The 24,181-nt window shown below is 43.7% G+C and overlaps 1 protein-coding gene across 3 annotated transcripts; it reads left to right on the forward strand.

Annotated features, from left to right (window-relative positions):
• The first annotated feature begins 17,052 nt into the window (after positions 1-17,052).
• Fst (follistatin) lies at positions 17,053-23,764 on the forward strand. 3 transcript variants are annotated; one of them, XM_006979436.4, is made up of 6 exons: positions 17,053-17,531; positions 19,492-19,683; positions 20,128-20,346; positions 20,632-20,856; positions 21,484-21,711; positions 22,530-23,764. In XM_006979436.4, exons 1-6 carry the CDS (start codon positions 17,447-17,449, stop codon positions 22,610-22,612), a joined length of 1,032 nt encoding a protein of 343 aa, XP_006979498.1. In that variant the 5' UTR covers positions 17,053-17,446; the 3' UTR covers positions 22,613-23,764. The 3 variants fall into 3 exon arrangements, with proteins under 3 accessions (XP_006979498.1, XP_015853583.1, XP_006979497.1); XM_015998097.3 differs by having other exon boundaries at positions 17,057-17,531; positions 21,481-21,711; positions 22,234-23,764; XM_006979435.4 differs by having other exon boundaries at positions 17,061-17,531; positions 21,481-21,711.
• The last annotated feature ends 417 nt before the right edge of the window (positions 23,765-24,181 follow it).

Consider the following 24,181-nt stretch of genomic DNA (forward strand, 5'->3'; position numbering starts at 1 on the left):
CCCTTTTCACAGGACAATTTTCCTCAACTCAGAAAATTACAATGAAGCCAACGCGTTAGATTCAATGGCAGACTCTGCTAAGCTGTGAAATCTGCTCTCCACCACCAGTTGAATTTGGGTACATCTATTTGTGCAGTGTGCTAGACAAAACCATGCTTCTAAAAGCCAGAATCAGACTATGCCCAGCATCCTCTTAGAAATCAAGCCAGCACAGAAGGCAGTGTCATGTGACGTTGGTGCACTCATTCAGGAACTTCCATGCAGTCTGTGACTCCTACCTCTAAACCCAAAGCACAAGAAAGTACATGAGACCCATGGGATCCTAGATTATGCAAAAATGCAAATCAGCACTGAGGGAGCACAGCCAGTTTCAACAGAGGAAGCCTCCCCAAGTCTTTTGGGAGGAGAACAATGCAGATTCCACCTCCTAGCACCCGTGCTGGTCAGACTACAGAAATAGAACACATTCAAGCAGCTCCCTGCCAGTGGAAATGACCCCAGCAGGACTAAGGCATGGCACTGCCAGCAGCTGAAAAAACCTGGACACTCTAAGCCTCTGTTTAATAGAAGAATGACAAAATGTGGGCTCCCCATCTGCTTCCCCCAGCAGTCTCCGCAATATCACCCACTGGCCAAATCGACATGAGTGGAAGCACAGAGTGCCAGAAGAACAGACCCAGAATGTAGTCACTCCATTAGCATTCAAGTTCTGGTCGTTGACTCTCTGACCCGGGACATGTCCTACCAAATCCCAGCAGCGGCACCTACCACAAGCCAAAAGGCTTGATCAGAAGCTGGGCCAACAAAAGAGATGGGAAGAGCATGTAGAAGCTGAACGGTTAGCAATGTGGCATTTACTCCGACCCCTGGAGGACCAGTCAACAGATTGATGCTGCTTACTTCAGACCTGGAGGAACTTCTGTTAACTGAGATGTCATGCAGCCTCGGAGGGAAAGAGGCAATGCCATCAGAGTAACAGACAGGCTGGCTACCTATGTCCTTACACGGGATTCTTGCATGTCGCTTTGAGGTCCACTCAGATGCATGAATAGCCATGCCATCAGAAGCAGTATTTCCAAATACCAAGGCTAATAAATACATCAATATGAAGTATAGACACAGTCCAAGATGGGCCTCTCTGTCTTAATAGTTTATTTACTTTTATTTTATGTGCCTTGGTGTTTTGCCTGCATGTATGTCTGTGTGAGGTTGTCAGATCCCCTGGAATTGGAGTCACAGTTGCCATGTTTGTGCTGGGAAATGAACCCAGGTCCTCTGGAAGAGCATCCAGGGCTCTTAACTGCTGAACCATCTCTCCAGCCCCCTCACTCTCTCTTGAACTTTAAATTCTCATCATAGCCGAAGGATGGTGGACGGTGCTGGTGCTGAGTTAGTGGACGTGTTACTGAATTTCCCATCAACTTTTCCAGGACCCATTGCAGATTTCTTTCTGTCGTTTGCAGCCTTTGCAAATGCTACTCTTTCCCCATTGCCTCAGCTCACCTACCCCTTCCACCGAGCTTCATTTCTACATACGGCATGTAAGCTCTCATTGTTCATTGACCTGAGCACTCCCCCATCCCCAGCGCCCAACCCCTCCCCCACCATCCCGCCAGATTGTACTAGTCTATCAAGATGAAAACAACACTATGACACTTGGAACAAACTTCTCCTGTCAGATGCACACAGGAGCCTCTGTTGCACAATCTGCACTTGCCCCACATGCAAGAGAGATTCAACTCCCAGATATGAGATCCAGACTGTAGATCACGGGGTAGACTGACTTCTGCCCTTCATTTGAGTGCAAGAATACTTATCTCCTTATTTCCAAATTCTTCTCAAATTGCAGCTAGACCTGGGGAGATGTAAATATGTAAGTAAAACCCAAGACCGTATTCACAGGTTACCCTTTCTCAGATGCCAGCACTTTTCAGTTGCCTTATCAGGGGCTGGTTCAACTCCTTATTCATAAAGGACCAATAACAAGAAAGGGCAGCTAAGCATTCAGGGAAGACCGCAAGAGTTACCACCATATACTGATCCTTTTGTTCTGAACTACTGTGTGGGATTGGGCTGTGGGCAACATTTCTATGTGTCTTTCTTGTGGCCCGGGGCTACTCTTAATTCATAACACTGCAGAGGAAACCTTTTCTGAAGCAGATGCAGAAAATTTTAACAATCGTTGGTGGTGTTGAATATTTATCCAACACCCATGACTGGACTAGGCACTCTACTGATGTGTAGCTTGCAAACTGGTTAAAACTTTCTAGAAGAAGAAAAAAAAATCATATTGAAAGCTAAACACTGTTAAGGCATTGTAAGGGCAACAAAGACACACATTCTTCAAATATCTGTAGCGGTTTCCATAACACACTGCAATTTCCTGCCCCTACCATTAAGAATAGTAAGAAGCATAATAGACTCTGTGAGCACATGTCTAACTATCATACTTGAAGCATTTGTCTAAGCTTGCTAGTAGCTTGGGCTGAAAAAAATGAAGTTACATGTTAAAACATATTTCAAAGATTCTTTTTCTAGAAAATGTGCAATATAATTGGAAATAAATTGATCCGTTTTCTCTTTTAATTTTGATTTTATTTCATGTGTATGGGTATTTCGCCTGCACATGTCTGTGTTACATATACACGCCTAGTGCCTGCAGAGACCACAAGAGGGCATCACATTTCCCCGGGCTTGGAGTTAAGAGGGTTGTGAGCCACCATATGAGTGCTAGGAATCAAACCTGGAGTTCTCCCGGAGAGAAGCCTATGCTCTTACCTCTCAGCCAGCTCCCCAGCTCCAAACAGATTTGTTTTCCATCTGTACAATGTTGCTCCTTGTCTTGCTTCCCCCTGTGGCTGTCTTCTAGAACCCAAGGTTGGGCACCTTTACTGAGTTCTATCTGTGGAGGGCAAGTCAGCTCCCTTTCCTAAGATGGCTCTAGCAGGAAAAAGCACACAGTGGTCCTAATCCCACCATTCTTCTAGTTCTCAGCCACAGGTCAATATTCCCACACTCAAATACTGCCTGTCCTGTCTCCTTTATCTCCCTCATTGGAAAGCAGATCTGGCATTCAGTCTAAAACATGGTGCACAAGCTGAGAACCCTGAAATTGTGTCAAGTCCCTACCAATCTTTTTTCTTTTCTCTTCCTTCTTAGACCCTGCATGCTGGCAGAAATCTTGAAAGGTGAGCATTTTTACATTTTCCAGAATACCTAGATCTCACTAGGGAGATTCTACCTGCCATCTTGGACGGTACTGGTGACTGCCTAAGTTGCTGTTGAGAAAGAAAAAAAAACAAAAAAACAACAACAACAAAAAAAAAACAATAACAACAACAAAACTGTTTGGGCATGTACCAAAGCACTAATCATTACCTCTGTGTGGTAAAGGAACATGTGACCTCAATTGTCGCCTTTATATCCTGCATTCTCCAAAAGTTCTGCAGTGATAAATTACTTTCATGCTCAAAAAGAAAGTTTTGGGTTTTTTTTTTTTTTACATATATATCATTTACCTTGTCCTGTGTTTCTCCCTTAGTATATTATTTTTTCTCTTTTCCAGACCCAGCCTGATGAGAAAGGGCTTTTTTCCTACAAAGAAGGTTAAAATCTAAAGATGAAATTTTAAGAGAAAATGCATTTTAAAGATTTTTTAAACCTTTTACAACCTAAACAGCCTGGTTTGACACAATCTTACAGCACAGGAAAAAGAAAGCAAGTGATTTATTGATGATATAAAATATTTGTATTCTTGTGGTACCATAAGAATTATAGAACTAAAATTTAGGTTAAATATAGATAGTTTTTATGATTAAATTTAAACAATGCAAAACTGAGTTGAAAAAAATATAACTCACAACCACAAATAAGGGATGCCAGGAAATGGGGAGCAGTGTCTTAGATACAAAGCCAGATGTTCTTTAGCTGTGGATAAGTTTTCCCACACGATACCTCCTGCCATGCTTTGGTTACAAGACATAGGTCCTTCTGCATTGATGGGGTATATCTGTCTTATTGGCCTCACTCTACCTGGGAAGTATGTGTCCTTCAGAGCGTACTCTCTATGTTGTGCTGAAGAGTTTGGAAGCCGCTTTCCTCTTCTGTGTCTAGAAGTATCAAAACCCACTGCTGTGTATTTGGATTTCTTTAGTGAGAAATCTACAGGCCTCTGTCACTGATTTCCTCATTATAAAAATCCCCACGTGTGAATTTAGTAACTAGAGTTTACTTCCAAAAATTGGAACATAAGGGGAAAAGCCTACAATAAGCTAACACTCCACACGTATTAATACAGATACACTCAAAAGGGAGATTAATAACAAGTGTTAGAGAGATTGGAACACTCACACTCATACGTTGCTGGTGGGTATGCTGTCAATATAGAAAACAATAGTTTCCGAAATACTGTTCCAAAATTGTTTGATAATTCCTCAAAATTTTCCACATAGAATTTCCAAATGATTCAGAAATTCCATTCCTGTCTACAAACCTAAAAGGAAAAAAAATTATACAAAGACATGTATTTAAATGTTGATGGTAGCGTTATTCACAATAGCTTTAAAAAGTAGAAATAACACAAGTGTCCACTAACAATGTTATAAATCCATACAATGATATATTGTTCGGCAGTAAAAAGTAAAGAGGAATAAAGAGGGATGGTGAAATGGTCTGGTGGGTAAAGGCATCTGCTGCCAAGTCAGGTGAACCGAGGTCAGTCCCTGGGACACGGGATAAAAAGAAATTGTTGCCATCTGACTTCCACACATACGGTGTGGGATATGCACACGCTTTGTTACTTCATTTGCAAGAAGTACCCTTAGCACCCAGTTTCAACCTTGACATCAGTCCCCAATTTTAGAGAAAACTGGATCTTCTTGATAGAAAGATTTATTCCATGCTTATCTATGACAATGTGAACCAGAAAGCAGACTTTGTGATCAACAGGAGTGTGGGAAGCTGACATGAAGCTATCTATGAACACTACCCAAGGCTCATGAAAAGTGATCCACCTAAGTTTTCTGCTATATCATATGTAATTACTTCCTCTCTTCCCTTCCATCACTTTTAACCTTCAGTCAAACAGAGACAAACAAATTCACAAAACACCTCTACACAGTGTTCAAGACAAATATTTCTTAGTATATCTTAGTATATCTTCAGAATTGTTTTCTAATCTCCCTAGGTCAAATTTACTTATTTACCATTCCTGTTCTATACTCTAAGTAAGCATATACTTTTAGTCCTAATCCTAATCAAGTCAGAACTCCTATGTTATATAGGAAATATTACAGAGTTTAATAGTTCCTTAAATCTGTGGGAAGTACTCCACTTCTTCTGTGGCTTGCTTGGAAAGCAAAACCTTTAATAAGGCATAAGCGAATCTTAAACTCCTTCTTGGAGGATATAAATCGTGTGAGGGATACAGAAGAATAGAGAAGGAAAGGCGAGCCAACCCAACATTATTCGATCCTTCACTGTGACTGGTTGCTCAGCTGCACAGAGAAACCTGAACTTTTGTACAGAAAGGGCAAGCATTTATTCATAAAAAATTATTATTTTTCCCATTACTGATGATGTTGGGTAGGCGCTCTGCGGAATGATCCTACTGCTGGATTGGATTGTTTCCCTGTGATGAGGATCTTCCATTTCCTGAATATCCTATACATGGAAAGTTAGAGTTAACACCTTGATTAGATTCAACTTACATATTTTTGTCTAGAATTTATCCTGGGTGAAATCATTTCTCAGCACTCAGTCACGTCAGGACACACTTCCAGGTGATTGACAGGTACAACAGCTGACTGCTGGGTTGCAGTAGTGGCCTGCTCTATTCAAAATGCCATTCTAAGTTTCTCCTTGAAACAAGAGAGACATATGATTACACTGGGATGATATAAATGTCAATTGCAGCCGGGCGTGGTGGCGCACGCCTTTAATCCCAGCACTCGGGAGGCAGAGCCAGGCGGATCTTTGTGAGTTCGAGGCCAGCCTGGGCTACCAAGTGAGCTCCAGGAAAGGCGCAAAGCTACACAGAGAAACCCTGTCTCGAAAAAAACCAAAAAAAAATAAAAATAAATAAATGTCAATTGCTGTTGTGTTTCCTCTGAGATTAAAGCGTTCCATCCTGCAGGAAGCTCCTGGTACAAAGTATGTAACAAGTCATATCATTTACCTTCAAAATTTTTCACACTTATTGTATGTGTATGAGTATGGACCTCAGAGTACAACCTGCCGGAGCCAGTTCTCTCCCTGCACTGTATAGTTCCCAGGGATTAAACTCAGGTCACCAAGGCCAGTACCAAGTGCCTTTGTCTCATAAGCCATCTGGCTAGCCCACATACCAATTTTCATTGCTGTAGTTGCATTGTTACAGAAAGGTAAACAACTCAAAATGGCTTCAGGAAGTCCCTGAAACTAACCAAATTCAACAGGCCCCTCCCTGATGGAGTAAGCAATAAAAGCTGAGAGCACCTCTCTGGCCTTAAGAACGTGAGCCGCAGTGAAGACTCTCAGCTGCCTAGAAGAGGCCCAGACCAACTGAAGCACCTGGAAGGGACACTCTCCAACCTATTGAGCTACCTGCAGGCTGTGCAGTGTGTTCCAGGTCCCCAGCTTTGTGAGCTGTCACCCATGATGCAGCTGTCTTTGAATCATATCTGCTCCTGTAAGTAACCCCTCATCCATATTCCTGTAAGTAACCCCTCACCCATATTCCTGTAAGTAACCCCTCACCCATATTCCTGTAAGTAACCCCTCACCCATATTCCTGTAAGTAACCCCAATAAAACTCACTAGTTCACCCAGTTGGACTTTGGTGATATCTTACTTTGGTCTGCTGTGGGCTCCCTATCTGGGTTGAGTATACATGTGTATTGTGTTCCCCAGGAAAAGTTTTGTCTCACAACAATTACCCATCAATCATTCCCCAATGGCATTCATATCAACTGTCATTCAATCATATTTAATAAATCTTACACTGAATAATATTGTTCAGTGTGTAAAGGTATACCAGAGACATGTGGGGATATGTTTCTCATCTCTACTCTCCTTAATCCCACTCCGGTTATTGGATTTTAGGTGGCCTCCAAGAGACTGAGATTAATCTGCATAACACAAAAGGCTCCAAATAGTTCTGCAACCTGAGAAAGTGTTTGGCGACTTTCATCCTATTAATAAGGAAGTTGTGGATCAAGTTGTTACTTCCCAAAATACAAAGGGGAAATGCATTTTCCTGCGTGTTAGTTTCTGAAACATTCCCATTCATTTGTTGGCTAATTCATGCCAAACTACTTTGTGGCTTTGGTGATAATTGGTTGTATCTTGGCGCAAGAGGCTGTTTCCAAAATCATAAGGGAAAATTAGGCTTTGGTACCTAAACTGGACTTGTCTATAAAGATGATGTTGACGATTTTGGCAACTAGAAAATGTTTACCTTCTGAAAACTCCTTAAATCCAAGTCCTAAACAGACACTGGCCCCTTTTCCATTATTGCTTATATCGCGAAATGAGGCTGCCACCCACTCACTCCATCACGCTGGAAACACAAGAATGAGCCTTGTTTCCTCTTTTCCCTCAGTCTTCAAACCAACTAACAGAACCTGTCGATTCTACCTATTCACGAGCTCTTGAAAACAGCTCTTTCATCAGTGCTCAGGACCTCTGTATCCATCTCCACAGATCAGGTGGGAAGGGCATTCCAAAACACAAAATGGCTCCACCACTTTCATTCCCACAGGCTTTCCCCTGGAGCAACCAAAGCATCCATCACGTTTGCAAGAGCTTATATAATGTAGACCACCAGCTTCTCCATTGACCTCAGTTTCTATGTTTCTCCCACTCAGTGCTCTGGTCATTAAAACTTCTTGGGGTGTTTTGAACGAGTCCTTTCTTAACTCCTAGGCTTCATAAATCTATCATCTCTTCCAAAAGACACCACCGTCAGACACTTCTCATAACTGGCAACCCCTCCACACATAGGACTTCTAAATCCCACTTAAAGAAGATTCCTCCTGGTTCTCTTTATCGCTATTCACTGTACTTATTGAATAGCTGCCTTCTCTTTTATACTACAATCTCTATACAGGCTCCAACTGGATTTCCTATCTTTCTTCTTCCTCATAATGTATCTCAACTGCAGAGACAGCAGAAATAATATATTAAAAGTATCTTACTTTTACTAATAATTACAGACCTATTTATTTACCCTGGCAAACCAAATTAAAATCCATTTTTAAAAGGGAAGGGATTCTCAATATAAAAGTGTTAGTATATGTAAGGAGACTATTGATTTATTGATTTAAAAGCTGGGATAAGGTCAGTTTGGTGGCCCGGGAGCTTAGGTCTCTTGGCACCAAGCCTAACGTTAAGCTTGAGCTCAATCTTTGGCATCAATGTGGTGAAAGGAGAAACTGACTCCTGTGAGTTATCCTCTGTAGTAGTTATCCACTGTAGTAGCATGTGCACTCACAACAAATAAATATAATGAAAACTGGAGTATTTTCTAAAATTACCTCAGCTTTGTTATATGTTTTCTGGAACAACCTCAAAAATGGAAATGATAATATATATGTGTGCTGCAAAATACAGTGAAGGAAAAATATTGGTGGCATAGTTCATATTTCTGGCATGCAATATGTACTCAATAAAGGTAATTATTATTAAAGATCAAAATAATTAATTGGTGTATAGAAGGGGATTGGGAAGGGGGAAGAGAGTTACTCAAGACACTCAAGCCATGATGGTAGCAATCACTAATTTTGTTAAGACTACATAATATATGAAGTTATGCACTAGAAAGAACATTCTGACTTCTAAAATCTGAAGGGTTCTTGGAAGGCAAGTTGACAATTAAACTGTGCTAGAGGCTCACTCTTTCAAAATCTGGGTCTTCATCCAGGATCCGGGAAACTATACACTATCTGTGCATGGATTTCTCTGTCTATAACTCTTCCAGAACAAATGCAGCTTTTCATTTGAGTGTGTAAGTGTACTATTTGCTGTACTATTCTGGGAATATGGTCCATATATTGCAAAGCTGTTCAAAGGGACCACAAACATGAAAAAAGTTAAGAATCGCTGCCTAGCAGTTTCTTCGGGAAATCTGGTGCTTTGGCAAAAATGGAAATGTTGACAGTGTGGTGGTTGTGTCATCTGGCTGGCCAAAACAATGTTTTCTGCTAAAGCAAAGATTAGAAGTCTTGAGGCCAAAATGATCTCAACTAAACGGTTCTTCTACTCTATGTTTCCATCTGTCCAGCATGTGAGCCATTAGCACATGCTTCCTGTTGATGATTTTCATACCCTATTTGCAAGGAAATTGCACTGAGACGAGTTGAAAAGAATTATTTAGCTCATGTATTGGAAAACCAAATAAACATTCCTCTAATATATACTATTGTATATTGCTACACAGTGACTATGGGATTAAGTTCATATTGACCAATACTTCCTCTCACTCATTTGTCTACCACTTTTTTTTATATAAACACATATGTATATATATTCCCATTCTAGTTCAAAAAAATAGCAGGGCTCACCATGTGTTGAAATAATTTATTTCAACACTTAATGCATCATCAGTCCTGTACTTCCACATGTTGCGTCATCACCATTTGACCTCAACCCATTGTTAAATATTTAATAGTACTGTTGAATAAACAATACAAAGTATTGTTGACTTTTGAATGTGACATTTACATGAAAAAAAAATAAACCAATACATGCTCCAAAAGGTACAGGGTATAGTCAGTCGTTACCCTTTTGATGGATGGAAAATGAAATACAAGGGCAGGGAGAGTCCAGGGAGGATCAATGAGTCAGGAGCAGCAGCCACAACTGAAAAGATGTCATAACTCACCAATAAAGAATGAAGGCAGACAGTAACTGCCACCCAAATGCTAGAATAATGGAAACTGCATGTTTTCACCTCTCAAACGTGTAATGATGGATGGTCCTGCATAGGGATCTACTTACATAAAAAAATAATAATAAAATAATATTCAACAAACCACTAGCCAAGAAGGGATCTTGCTTAATACTCACTGAGTGTAAATCCCATGGTGAAAGGTTGGTGTTTTTTTCTCCTTGAAAAGAGTGACTATGGAATAAAAGAAACACCAGCGAGTACATGTAAGAGTTTTGGATGAGTTAGCATAGCTCTTCTGGAAAGTGTGTTCAGTACATTCTTTTCGACGGCCACAGATAATCAGCCTTTGGAAGGATGAAGACAAGTGTCAGCCTGCACGAGGAAATGTTTATAACTCATTCAGCTCCTCTAGATGAAAAGTAAATACTGTGCACAAAAGCATCCTATTTCAGCATATGCTTTTCATTGACAAACAAACACAATGTGGATCCTGAGCCATCGTCGAGAGAAATGACTTTAAGGTGAATGAAAGGATATACTATGTTCATTGTTTTTAAAGAGGTGTTACTGTTAACAGGCAAACTCTCCACAATTAACCTATCTCAGTCATATGAAGATTTTGTAAAAGTAAGCAAGCAGATGCTATGAATTGTATATAAAAACAACTAGACTACCTAACGTGGTCTCAAAAAGAAAGAACAAATCAGCAGAAATTACTCTGTCTGACTCCATTGCTTCTCCTAAAGCTGGTAGTCACAACAGTTTGGCCCTGGCTTAGGATCAACAAATAGATCAATAGAACAGATCACAGACCAGATATAGAGCTGGATGATGAGGCCATCTGACTTTTTTTTTTTTTAACAAGATGCAAAAGCAATGCAAAACAAATTGCCCTCCATGGAAAGGTGACTGTCCTGTGCCATTCTGCTACTATAACAACACACCTTGTATCAGGTCATTCATAAGCAATAGGTTCGTGTTGGTCACTGGTTTGAAGTGTTTTGGATCCCAAGATCGAGGCACCAGCAGATTCAGTGTCAGGGAAGGCTCCTCCCTGCTTCCAGGACAAGGCCTTGTTACCACAGCTTCACACAGGATGAAGTACAAAGAACTTAAAGAGACAAACCCCTTCCCTTGCACCCCTTGATAAAAGCTGTAATCCCACCCATAAGAGCATAGCCCTCACGGCCTCACCTCCCAAGTGCCTTCTTACCTCTCAGTATCGCTTTTGGAGTTATGTTCCTAAATATGTTACATTAAACCATAGCAATGGCTGTGGAAAAATCATAAATATAACACAGTAGATGTCCAGAGTTAGTCTGTCTACAAACTGAACTCTGAATCTATCCTAAACACTACTTCCTTCTTGAATGAAGTATGCATCAGAACAAAGGTAGGATTCATGCCAATATTTTTTTAACAAAGATGACAACATGACAGATGACCAAATAACAATTCCACCAACTACTAACTCCGATATTGAATAGGCAAGCCCTTAGAAAAGAGCTAATGATTTCAGTACGCAATCCATTGCTTGCTACTTGATGGAAAACCAAAATGAGGTATCAGAAATCAAAATAGAGTAACCTAACTATAACATACTAACTCACTTTTAGCCAACGAATAAACCAAGAAGGAGGTTCTTTCTTTGATTAATGCATTGTTTTGAACCTAAGGTGGAGAAACAGACCAGCAAGTACAAGTGTGTCCTCATGATCTTCATGATGTAGAATGTGTAAACAGAATTAGGACAAAAAAGTACTAAAGTTCACACATTGACATTTTCAGTCACACCCAAATATATGAATCCTTTGTATTATTAAAGCGACCTGAAACACTTGGAACTGTCTATTAATCTCACATAATATTTTTATCCTGGGGCATAATTTGAATGGTTTACTTTAATGACTTAATTATATTGAGCCGAACATGCTGATGGTGACTAGTCTAAGTGCCTGTGTGTCCCACGTCTTAGCTGCTTTCTGAAAACTCAAAGCAGTTTTAAAACTGAAGGGGAAAATAAAGCTATACAAATGTTACACGGGGGAAAAAAGTACTCCCCGAAAGAAAGAGTGGACTGTGGTTGATTGAGACGATATAAAACAACCAATCAATCATTGCCTTCGTGCTTTATTTAAAAGCACCTATTTTATAATAATTTTTCTCAACCTGATCATTTTGTGGTCTGCATATCGTGTATGAACACCGCCTGATTGGGACCGCATTTCCTAACACTTTAGGGTTACAATAATTCAGCCCATGCAGAAATACTGCTCCACCCCAACCACCCAAATATTCATTCTAGTCTATGAAATTGCACCGTTTCAAAAACTACTGGTGTACCAACTGTTTTTACACTTAGAAGGACAAAATCTGATTCAAAAAAAGTTTGACTTTTAAAACACGAAAGTAAATCTGCCAGGTTAGGGCTTCCAAATTCTCTACTTGGGATCTCATCTCTCCTCTATGTTGTTTTTTAGGGACTGAAATTAAACCAAGTCATTCTAGTATGAGTTTAATAGCTGTCTTAGGAGCTGGTTTAAATCATTTGTTAAACGCTAATATTTTAAATTTATAAACTTCAGAAGGAAGATAGCTTTTGAAGATGGAAAAAAATCAGAGAACAGTAGTCTTTTTTGTGTGGTGCCCAGAAATTCGGTTACAAAGTGGTCCTATTGTGTTTCTCATAATTTACATTTACTTTTTTGGCAAAGCAGAAAGGAAAAAAAAAAATAAGTCAAACTTGAAGGCATCCAACAAAACTGAAAGATGGCTTTTTTTTTTTTTATTTAAAAATGTGCCTTTGACATTTAGATATCAACCAAGCCAATATTTAACATTTATAAAAGACAAAACAGTAAAAGAAGCTGCAGCTGTTCTTCGTGACGTCACCGAACAGGTGTGTGGTACCGCATCACACCACAGAAACTGGATGGATCTCTTGGGGATGCCCACAACAAGCCCGTGCAGAACTGGGATTCACGTGAGACTCATTTCCTCAGATGTGGCCAGAAAACAACCGGGAATGACAAGCGTCCTGGTGATCAATCTGGGCAAATTCGGAGCAGACATTCTCCCAAACAGATCAATACTATCCAAGGTGCAGCTGAAAAACAGGATGGGTTTGTACCGCTATGCAAACACCGAAGCTGCTTATTCACAAGGCCAAAAGCACTGGGAACTTGTGTTTTCCACAGTATGTTTGCCAGTGACCTCAACCCTGACCAGCAGGGCCACCCTCTCTGGGACTAGAAGTAATCTTGTATTGGGTCTTCTGGCCATGAGTGAAATCTATGGAGTGGTGGCATTTCTGACCATGATAACTACTGTATCTGTATTGACCTAGCCAGACACGATACCAAAATGACTCACCAGTGCAGCCCAATTAGTAAAGTGGGTGCTCTGAGTATCTGATACGACAAAAAGAAAAAGAAAAATAGGAATGGATGGCCAGCTATGGTGGCACACGCCTCCCATCCCAGCCCTTAGAAGGTGGAGGCAGGAGTTCAAGGTCATCCTCAGCTACATAGCAAGTTTGAGGCCAATTCAGGTTACATGAGGCCCTGTCTAAAAAGGCAAACAAAGAAAACTTACTTTTTTCCCAGTTATTTTGGAATGATGTAGGCACATCTTAGATTAAACTAAGTAGTTTTATGGCACATATATATTCATATGTATATGTGTGTGTTTGCTTAATTTGTGTTGATAAACCAAATATTTTTATCCAGATAAACAAGATTTTAACTCCCTCATATTGTTTGTTTTCTAATTTCCATTTAGCTTGATAAACTATACTACCCTCTAAAAAGGTAGCATTCATAGATACTTGTATGATCCTTTTATACCCGATTATGTGTGTTTATGTAAATGAATATTTAAATCTAATAAGCACATGCAAGGTATATCAGTGTTTTCACTGATTAATGTTATTTTTAAAGGGGGAAATCTTAGTTCTTAAAGCAATATTTCCAAAAAAGTGCTAAGAAAAAAAACTGAATTAAAATGTGACAAACTTTCCATGGGGAGATGCAACACACGTATCTAGTCGCTCCAGATAGGGATCCCATGACAGAACAAAGGACAGATGGCACCAAAGTCCAACCTGGTGAATCAATGAGTTTGATTGGGGTTACTTACAGGAGTATGGGTGAGGAGCAGAAATGACTCAGAGACAGCTAAATCATCATTGCCCATCACAGCCTCTGACAGTTCACAAAAGCTGGGAAACCTGGAGCATACTGCACAGGTTAGAGAGTGTCCTTTCCAAGTGACTATAGTCTAAACCTCTTCTAGGCAGCTCTGAAAGTTTCTGTTTCTTCCAGGCAGTTAGTCTGAGCTCAGAGTCTTCTGTCTTCTTGGTAGTGCAAGCAGGGAGGAGTCTAATGAATCTGCTCAGTTTCAGGAACTTCCTGAAACTATTCTGTGTTGTTTGCCCTCCTGTTTATGGAGCTTCCTTTAGGATAGAATGGTTCGGTTCCATCCTCTCTGTTACACAACGGTCCTATGCTCATCTAGGCAAACTGACCTCATCTAGGATGCTGAAGAGATGACTCAGGGTTAAGAAGGTTCAGTGCACATACAGCTCTTGCAAAGATTAGCTGAGTTCAGTTCCCAGCACCCATCATGGTCCAACTTCTGAACCCCTTGGACACCTGCACTCACAAGTGTATTGGCAAAATTAATTTTTAAAAAATAATAATCTTTTTATAAAATGATCCTATCTACAAGTGGGCATAAGTATTATTTAAACATCTTACAAGGTTTCAATATTGAGACGTTTAAGAAAGTCCCCTCAACTTCAAAAGACTAACTGATGACTTGAGACCAAAAGATGTGTTTAAATTGGAAACAAATATAAAATTCTGTAATTATGTTTCAAAATTAAAGACATTTTAATGCCTATTGGTAGCCATAAGATTCATTCCTCTTCCCTAAGATCTCTGCATTTAGAATGCTTATTTTCCAACTCCAGATATACAGTTGGATAAAAATTAGCTAAAACAGAAGCTGGGTCTTTTGCTGGCTGGGAAAAAAAAAAAAATGTATGGGATGAGGAGGGGACATGTAACAGTAATTGTTAGCTTTCCTTTTAGTAGGTTTTCCCTGGAATGGGGGTGGGGACGTTTGAAGAGGAGAACACAAACTTTCCCCCTAGCGTATCACATTATAAGCATCTCTTAGTAAAGAAGAAATAATTCAACTTTGAAATTCTGCCATTAAGTGGCGGCTCCTGCAAGGGGGACAGTTTGCTATTAATTGTTAATGTCGCCTACCATTAGAGGGCACTAAACAACTCCACATTAATGCGTTGGAGGAAAGAGAAAAGGAGGCGAGCAAAGGGGAGGGAGACTATGGGCAGAGTCCGGGGAGAGGGAGGGGAGACAGAAGCCGGGAAGGGCTGGGAAAGAGAGAAGAGGGAAGTGGGAGGAGGGAGGAAAAGCCAGGAGAGGAAAGAGACAGACACACAGGCAGACAGACAGAAACAGACAAAATGAATCTGGAAAGATTAAGAAGAATGTGGAGCCCCAGAGCCGTCTAAAGTGAGCAAAAAGCCCAGGCCACCCACTCCCCTCCCCTCTCCTCCCGTCCTCATGACTGTAATTATAAAGCGAAAAGCGGCGGCGAGGTCACCCGTTTTTACCAGCCTGCTGCACCGAATGCGCGCGGTGCAGGTGCGGCGGCGGCCGCGGGGCTTTGTGATTCATGCCCACTTTCAAAGGGGGGCTTGGGCCCGTCTGAGAGGCACCCAAACAACTGTCTTCTAATATTAGCACGGCTGTATTTCGGGATCTATTATAGTCTGTCCAGACAGATCCCATTGTAATGGGATCTTTTATTAAAAGATTAGCACTATCTCCTGCAGTTGGTGGAAAAAAATCTGTTATCACTGAGTTATTTGCAGTTGTGGAGGGGGTGGGAGGAGGGTGATGGAAGACGGGGGTGGGAGGATGAGAGGAGGACCCGAAGAGGGTCGGGGGGGGGTGTAGGGCGGGGGGGAGTGGAGAGAAGAAGGGCGAATTTGAAATCCGTAGAACAAATCCCAATGACCTGGGAATGTCCAAGAATTTTTTTTTTTTTGTCTGCATAGTTCGCTGTTTGTTGTCGTTCGGGTTTCAGAGGCGAAAAGAACAGAAATTTAAGAGGCAGCTTTGAAATAAACAATATAGCATTTTCCGTGAAGTAATCGTTTTATATAAAAGGAAATATCGCCTCCTCAGTTTCATTCAGCCGTGCCAGAAAATGTTATAAATGAGAAGACCCGCCAACTTTTCGGCGAAGAACTGAGGCTGCAGAAGTTCATTATCGTGGTGCAATCTTTTTTTTTTTTTTTTTTAATATGGGAGAGAGAGAGAGAGAGAGAGAGAGAGAGAGAGAGAGAGAGAGAGAGAGAGAGAGAGAGAGAGAGAGAGAGAGAGAGAGAGAGAGAGAGAGAGAGTGAGACACTCGGGACAGAAACTGGGGCGTCTCGGAGAGGGGGAGGAGGGGGGCAGACCGCCTACGTCGGCGCCCCCGCTCCGGGCTGCGACTCCAGACGCGGCGAAGTGAAAGGGGAGAAAAGAAAGGGAGAGGAGGGCGAGACTGCCGGGGGGCGGCCGGCTCCGAGGTGTTAAACATTTTTGTTTGCCTCTGACTTGTGGGGACCCAGGGCCGCGTCTCCGCAGCGCTTCGCCGGGGTGGAAGGTGTCCGGGGGTCGGGGTTCTTAGCAACCACTCCAGGCTGGGGGACTTGGTGGGGGGCGGGGGAGGGCGGGGAGCGGGCACGGTGGCCGCAAAGTAAGACTCCCGCAAGAGACATCCCCCCCCCCCCCGGGACACAAAACATCGCCGGGACCCCGCGCCCAGGCTCCGCGGGGAGGATCCTGAAACTGTCCCCCGGGGCATTTCAGCAGCTCCGGGATCCTGCGGCATTTGAAGAATTCTCTCTGGAGCCCCGGAGCAAAGGTGCCTGCCGGGGACCAACTCCCGGGGTCCCCCTCGCTCCGCCGGCCGCCTCCTCCAGAGCCCTCACTCACACACACACACGCACACGCACGCACACACACACACACACACACACACACTCTCGCACGCCACCCCGGGCGCGCCGGCTCCGAGCGGCGGCGTGCAGGACTGGTGGGTGTTCTCCAGCCCCGAAGCGTCGCCCCCAGCCCCCGCCCCTGGCCCTACCCCTCCCGCTTCTACGCAAATAAGAACTCGGCGATTCCCCTCCTGCCTCTTTGATTTCGGGCACCTCCGACAGATAATTGGGAAGGGTTTCCAGAAGGTGGGAAATGTCACCTGATTCACACTGAACTTTTAAAAGCTCCCCACCCCCAAAGAGCCGGCACACCCTCGGTCGCGGCCGCCCTCCCACAGCCCCACACACTGGGAGACCGCCCACCTCAAACCTTAAGACCCCCGTCTAGATTTAAAGCGCGGCTGCGCCCGGCTTCTGACGTCCATTGAATCGCGCGGGCGGCCGGTGGCGAGCGCGGGGCTGCGCCAGGATCGCTGCGCCCTCCGCCGCTCGCCTCTGCGACGCGCGCCGCTCGCCCGAGCCACCCGCCGCCGCGCTCCTCGTCCTGCGCCTGCCCCAGGATGGTCTGCGCCAGGCACCAGCCCGGCGGGCTCTGCCTCCTGCTGCTGCTACTCTGCCAGTTCATGGAGGACCGCAGCGCCCAGGGTGAGTGGAAGGGGATGCGCCCGGAGGCTCGGCTGGGGCAGGGGTTCTACTTTTCTGTCCTCTCGACTTGGTCTGTTCTGACCGACGCGGCTCTCTCGGAAGATGTTAGAGCCACTCGGCTACTCCGGGAGAAAGGGGGAAGGGGGAAAAGGACCGAAACAGTGACACTTTAGGGTAGAGAGCTGAGTTTAGAGCTGGGTTATCCTCCAAGGAAAGGGCGTGAGTGGGTGACCTGGAACCTCAGTAGTTAGGGGTAGATAGATGCTCCAAGTTCTGGTCATAATGACTTTAGATGTTATCTCCCCTGGTTGGCTCGGGAGAAGGGCGAGCATCCGTAGCCTGGAGAGTGCAGTCGACCTACTAACAATCTAACCTATCTTCCTTCCATATCTTTTGGTGACTTTTTTTTAAAAAAATGACTTGGGGTGGGGGATGGGAGATACCGAATTTTCTTGGGTGGCTGGGGGACGTGGTTTCAGAAACTTTGCCCAAACTTGGAAATGTGGGTACTGAAATTTTTAGAGGGAGGTAGTGTTGGTGGATGCTCCTTCCACCCCTCTCCCTAAGCCCCGCGAAAGAGGAGAAGAAAAAGGACAAGCCAAATTATTAGCCCGAAGTCTTTTAAGTACTTTACAGTTTTCTCCACTTTGGCTCATTCGTCTGTTAACTTTCTGTGAAACAATAAGCAGCCCACGCGCGATTTAAATCCTGACGTGGAGTAAAGAGCAAATTTCTGAAGTTTATCTTCTAAATTTTTTTAATGGATTTATTTTATTACAATTAGTCTCCGGGCAAGATTTTTTTTTAATAGTGGTGATCGTGCAGCTTGCGCCCCAGTTGCTGGAGTCACTTTGGTGGCTCATGAGAAGTCTTCTTGTCCAAAGTCCGAACCCAGAAAGAGGGCTAGGGGAAGAAACTATTTGCAAAGAGTTCTTGGTAGACATGAGGTAGGTATATGTGGCCCGGTGGACACCTCCCCCCTTTCACACGGCTGCTTTCCTGTTCGAGCCCTAAGGTTTTGTGTGTTGTAAGCTGCCCTCCCGGGCACTGGCCCTAGCCGTCTGCCCAACTCTAGGCTGGGCAGCCCGCCTTTCTGATAGGGGCGCTGCCTGGGTGCAGGGACGTGGGCGCCAGGGAAAGCAGCCCTCGGAGATTTCGAAAGATCGTGGTGGCTGCGGGCGTGCTCCGGGCTGGCGGATTGCAAAACGGGCCCGTCGGGCGGGCGGGCGGGCTGCGCCTCGAGGCCGCACAGGGCAGATCCCGGCTTGGGCCCGGCTGCTTTTTTGCTTTCATTTTTTCACTAGTGTCTTCTGCTTGATCTGTTTCTGAAGGTTCATATTCAGTTCTCCCTACACCCCCCCCCCGCCGCCTCGCTCCCTCCTTCCCTCCCTTCCACGTCTCCCCTCTCTCTACTTTCTTAACCCCTGTCACAAATAATTCTCTTGCCGCCTACATGAAACCAACATGTAAAAACATCCGTCGCATCCTGTTTTTGTCAGGTTCTTTAATCTGCTCTTCCAGTCGCTGCAGGTTATGAAATGGGACGAATAAAAGTAAACAGTCTAGTAAAAGTCAATGCAAGCTGCACGTGTTGTGTCTGGGTCACTGGTAACTGACATTGATATGGCTGGGGCGCTGCGGCGGCTGCTCTAGCCCACCTCCCACCTCGGTGATGGGTCTTTCCCCTCTCTCCGTTTGGAGTCCCAGTCTCTCTCTCTCTCTCTCTCTCTCTCTCTCTCTCTCTCTCTCTCTCTCTCTCTCTCTCTCTCTCTCTCTCTCTCTCTCTCTCTCTCTCTTTCTCTCTCCTGTCTCCCCCCCCCCGCGCGCCCTCCATCGCTTGGTCCCCCAGACCACCAGGCCTCTCTGCGGGTCTCCAGCAGCCTTCCTCCTCCTCACCCCCACCCCCCACCCCACTGCTCACTCATTCACCTCCTGATCCCTGTCTCTTCCTCCTTCACAGCTGGGAATTGCTGGCTCCGCCAAGCCAAGAACGGCCGCTGCCAGGTCCTGTATAAGACCGAGCTGAGCAAAGAAGAGTGCTGCAGCACCGGCCGACTGAGCACCTCGTGGACCGAGGAGGACGTGAACGACAACACTCTCTTCAAGTGGATGATTTTCAACGGGGGCGCCCCCAACTGCATCCCCTGTAAAGGTGGGCCTCCTCTTCCCTAGGCGGCAGGCCCTCAGTAGAGGGCGTCTTGCCCTCAGCGTTCCCACCGTCTGGCTGGGGCTTAGGACTGGCAGAATTTTGTTCGGTTTCTCCATGTTCCCCCATGGTGGAGTTAGCTAGGTGAAATCCAGCTCGCGCTGTAAGGCAAAACAAGGTCGGAAGAGGTCGGTCCCCCCAGGCTTCTTAGCTCAGTGTTGTAGTGAAAGCGGCCAACCCGTGTGGTCTTTTGAGAGAATTTGGATACAGGACCTGGCCTGAGGTTCCCAACCCCCATCCCTTCCAGTCTTCCAGGAAGACAGCCTGGGGCCCTCCATCTCGGATGCATGATTGCGCAAGGGCATTTGAGACCCCCACCCCACCCCACCCCGGTCTGACCCGCCAACCGCCTGGCCTTGGTTTGAATCCCTGCCTCTTTCCAACTCCTAGAAACGTGTGAGAATGTGGACTGCGGACCTGGAAAAAAGTGTCGTATGAACAAGAAGAATAAACCCCGCTGCGTCTGTGCCCCAGACTGTTCCAACATCACCTGGAAGGGTCCAGTGTGTGGGCTGGATGGGAAAACCTACCGCAACGAATGTGCACTCCTTAAGGCCAGATGTAAAGAGCAGCCGGAACTGGAAGTCCAGTACCAGGGCAAATGTAAAAGTAGGTCCCGCCCTTCAGTATCTTACACATTCATAGACAGTCTCCATAAAGAGCCCCGGAATCAGAATAGTGATACCAAATAAGGGGCTCTTTTCTAACTCCTAAAGGGTAACGAAGGAGCCAGTCTGGAGTCACAGATCCTCCGGGAAACAGCCGGGCTCCCCAAATGCCTGTTAAAATCTGGATGCTACGCTTTAACAATTTCCTTCATAATATCAACTGATGACTCCCTAAAGACCAGAAGGTGCCTATTGAAATGTCTCCCTCTTTTTTTCTTTTCTCCAGAGACTTGCCGGGATGTTTTCTGTCCAGGCAGCTCCACCTGTGTGGTAGACCAGACGAATAATGCCTACTGTGTGACCTGTAACCGGATTTGCCCAGAGCCTTCCTCTGCGGAGCAGTACCTGTGTGGAAATGATGGAGTGACTTACTCTAGTGCCTGCCACCTGAGAAAGGCCACCTGTTTGCTGGGCAGATCGATTGGATTAGCCTATGAGGGAAAATGTATCAGTAGGTATTCTGGATTGAGGAAAGGAAAGAAACAGGGGGGTGGGAGGGAGATCTGTTCTCATTGTGTGGGGCTATTTAATGAGTAATTCCAAGTCCTCAGTTTAGGTGGAAACTGTTTAACTAAAACATTCCTCCTGGAGAAACATTGTCTTCTAGATTCACTGGCAGAAAGCAGTTTTCTATCTTAGAAAACTTAGAACTCACACAATTTTACACATTTTTTTTAAAGTGCTAGACTTGCTGGAAGCGAAAAATAATTACTTAACAGTTCCTAAAACCTGTTATCAGATTCCAGTAATTGATGGAACTTTAGTTTTTTTAATCCCACTTATAGGAAGTAATCAGATGCCTGTTTCACTCACGGATTTTGTGAAATTCTGTTTCAAAGAATATTGTGTTTAATGAAGTTCTATATAATGTAAGAAACCACAGTGTGTGTGTGTGTGTGTGTGTGTGTGTGTGTGTGTGTGATTGTAAAGCAGTTTAATATAACACCCTCATTACCCCCTTTAGTAAGTGATAAGATGTATAATGTGTACATCTATGAGTAGGGAATGGAGGAAAGGTAAAAAAGAGAGGAAATGAGACACTCAGTTTGCTCATCACAGGTGTATTATATCCTAGAAGCAAAGTCCTGTGACGACATCCAGTGCGGTGGTGGAAAAAAATGCCTGTGGGATTTCAAAGTTGGCCGAGGCCGTTGTTCCCTCTGTGACGAGCTCTGCCCGGAGAGTCAATCGGAGGAGCCAGTCTGTGCCAGCGACAATGCCACGTATGCCAGCGAGTGTGCCATGAAGGAAGCGGCCTGCTCCTCTGGTGTGCTGCTCGAAGTGAAGCACTCCGGCTCTTGCAACTGTAAGTGCGATTTTTAAACCTTGCTGCAATGTAAGGGCACTTTCGGGCAAGCCCTGGGGAATGGACAGTTTAAAAAAAAAAAAAAAAAAAAAAAACACGCGGACCTCGCTGTGTAAGCCTGTTTCTGTTAAAAGGCTAGGTAGCTGCTGCATTACACCAGCAATTCCTTGAGCCTCAGCCAAATTCTCTGCAATGTTTCCTGGCTTCTAGGATCCACCTGATGGCCTCCCATTGGGGTGCCTCTGGAAACCTCTCCAGTTGTCTGTCGCTCCTTCCTTCCTTCTAGTGTTGTGCTCTGCTGTTGCCTCATGAACCCTGGAACCTAAACTAACCGCTTCAAAAGTTTGTGGGTTGATTTTATTTTGTTTTGTTTTTTCCTAGTTTTTTTTTTTTTTTTCCAAAGACAGCTTTATATTATTATCACACCTAGGCTGCGGCTTATGGCAGTTGCGGCTACTAACTCTGACTTAAGGGAAAAAAGCAGTTATACCTAGAACACGAGCGCTTTTTATCTGATTTCAGGAATCTGCCTGTAAAACCTGAGCCATTGATTCTTCAGAACTTTCTGCAATTTTGACTTCATAGATTATGGTGGTTTGTTTGTTTGTTTGTGTTTGAGTAAACTTACTGCATAACTGCAGATGCCCAAAACAAAACAAAACAAAACAAAAAACCAAAAGCATCACACTGCAAGTCATGTAAAAATACAACGCTGTAATGTGGCTGTATCAGAGGGCTTTGAAAACGTACACTGAGCTGCTTCTGCGCTGTTGTTATCCGAATTTAAACAACAGCTCCCCCTGTATTCCCCCATCTAGCCATCTCGGAAGATACGGAGGAAGAGGAGGAGGAAGAAGACCAGGACTACAGCTTTCCTATCTCTTCCATTCTAGAGTGGTAAACCCTCCAGCAGTGTTCAGTGTTGACATAGCCCTTGGGCAAAACAAAACACAACAAATGAAAAGAAAAATGAAAAAAAAAAAGAAAAAAGATAGAAAAGAAAATAACAAAAAGAAAAAATATATTGTCCATAATGTAAATAAGTGTATGCTTATTTATTTGGGGGGAAAAGTATACATGAAAGGACCTTTGTCCTAAAGCTCTCTCCCAGACCACACTGTTACTCACAGGGCCTGGAGAGATTGTCATTTTGTGGTCTACTGGATGAGGCCTATAGTTGAGACGTGTAGACGTTTATTTATACTGTGTCATGTTTTATAATTTATACATAAAATGTCTGGTTGACTGTACACCTTGTTTTTGAAGAAATTTATTCGTGAAAGGAAGAGCAGTTGTTATTTATTGTGAGGTCTCTTGCTTGTAAAGTAAAACCGTTTTTTCCCCCTTGTAAACCATTGAAGTCCATTCCTTACAATCCACTCACTCACTCACCTGCCTTCTCTTCATTTCACTGCTGTTAGAATTTTTTTCTTCCACTTTTTAACAAATTTGCATGTCAGTTCCTGTCATGTTTATTTATTGGATTCTCAGCGGCCTACTCTGTACATACCTGATCCTTCGGGTTTTGTTTACAAGGAATCTTGACTGACCAAAAGGCATTATAACTCTGCCTCCGATACCAGGTACAGAGGATATGCATCTTGGAGGAAACGTCTGCTTCCGTTCCCTTGTTCTGATGAAAACATTGTGAGAGAGGCTTTAAAATTCTAGAACTGTACTTTTAGGATGTTACAGATCCAAAGACCTAGTGATGTGGGTGTCAGGAGACTACACAGAGGTGAAAGTACACTTTCAACCTGTCATTCGGTGTTTCCTTTGAGGGAGTCGGCTGTACCTTTTCAATTAGTTCTTTTTCAACCAATGTGTCACTAAAAGTTCCATCAAAGCTTTATCAGTTCAAGTTTCTTGCTTTTCATAATACTTTTTTCTGATGCAATTTTATATTTTCAAACATGGCAAGTTAAATATAAATTCATTTAAATATATAGTTTTGTACTTTTCTACCATGTAAATGTGCAATGTACATAAAAGTTATAATGTGTATTTGTAAATAAACGATGAGTGAAAAAATAAAAAAAATTTAAAAAGCCAATGGTCTCAGTTCCTATTGATGAAAAGTAACTTATTTGGGCTTTTGTGTAAAAATGCACATGGTATAGGGATATAGTTACCACTGGTATTAAGTGCTGAGGGCAATAGATGCTACAAAGTGGGGTAAGATACAAATCACCCAGAGCTGAAAAGGTGGTTCAGAGGTTAAAAGAATGTGTTCTCCATCCACTTCCAGAGGACCCACGCTAGGCTTCCACAACCCATAATCAGGTGGCTCACAGCTACCAGTTAGCTGTAGCTCCAAAGGATCCAGTGCCCTCTTCTGGCCTCTGAGGGCACCCGCACTCATGTGCGCACAAACCACGATTTTAAAAAATAAATGATCTCTTTTAAAGTTACAAATTGGGGTTAGAGAGATGGCTCCATGGTTAAGTACTTACTGCTCTTCCAGAGGAGC

This window comes from Peromyscus maniculatus, chromosome 15 (assembly GCF_049852395.1).
Source record: "Peromyscus maniculatus bairdii isolate BWxNUB_F1_BW_parent chromosome 15, HU_Pman_BW_mat_3.1, whole genome shotgun sequence".
NCBI lineage: Eukaryota > Metazoa > Chordata > Mammalia > Rodentia > Cricetidae > Peromyscus > Peromyscus maniculatus.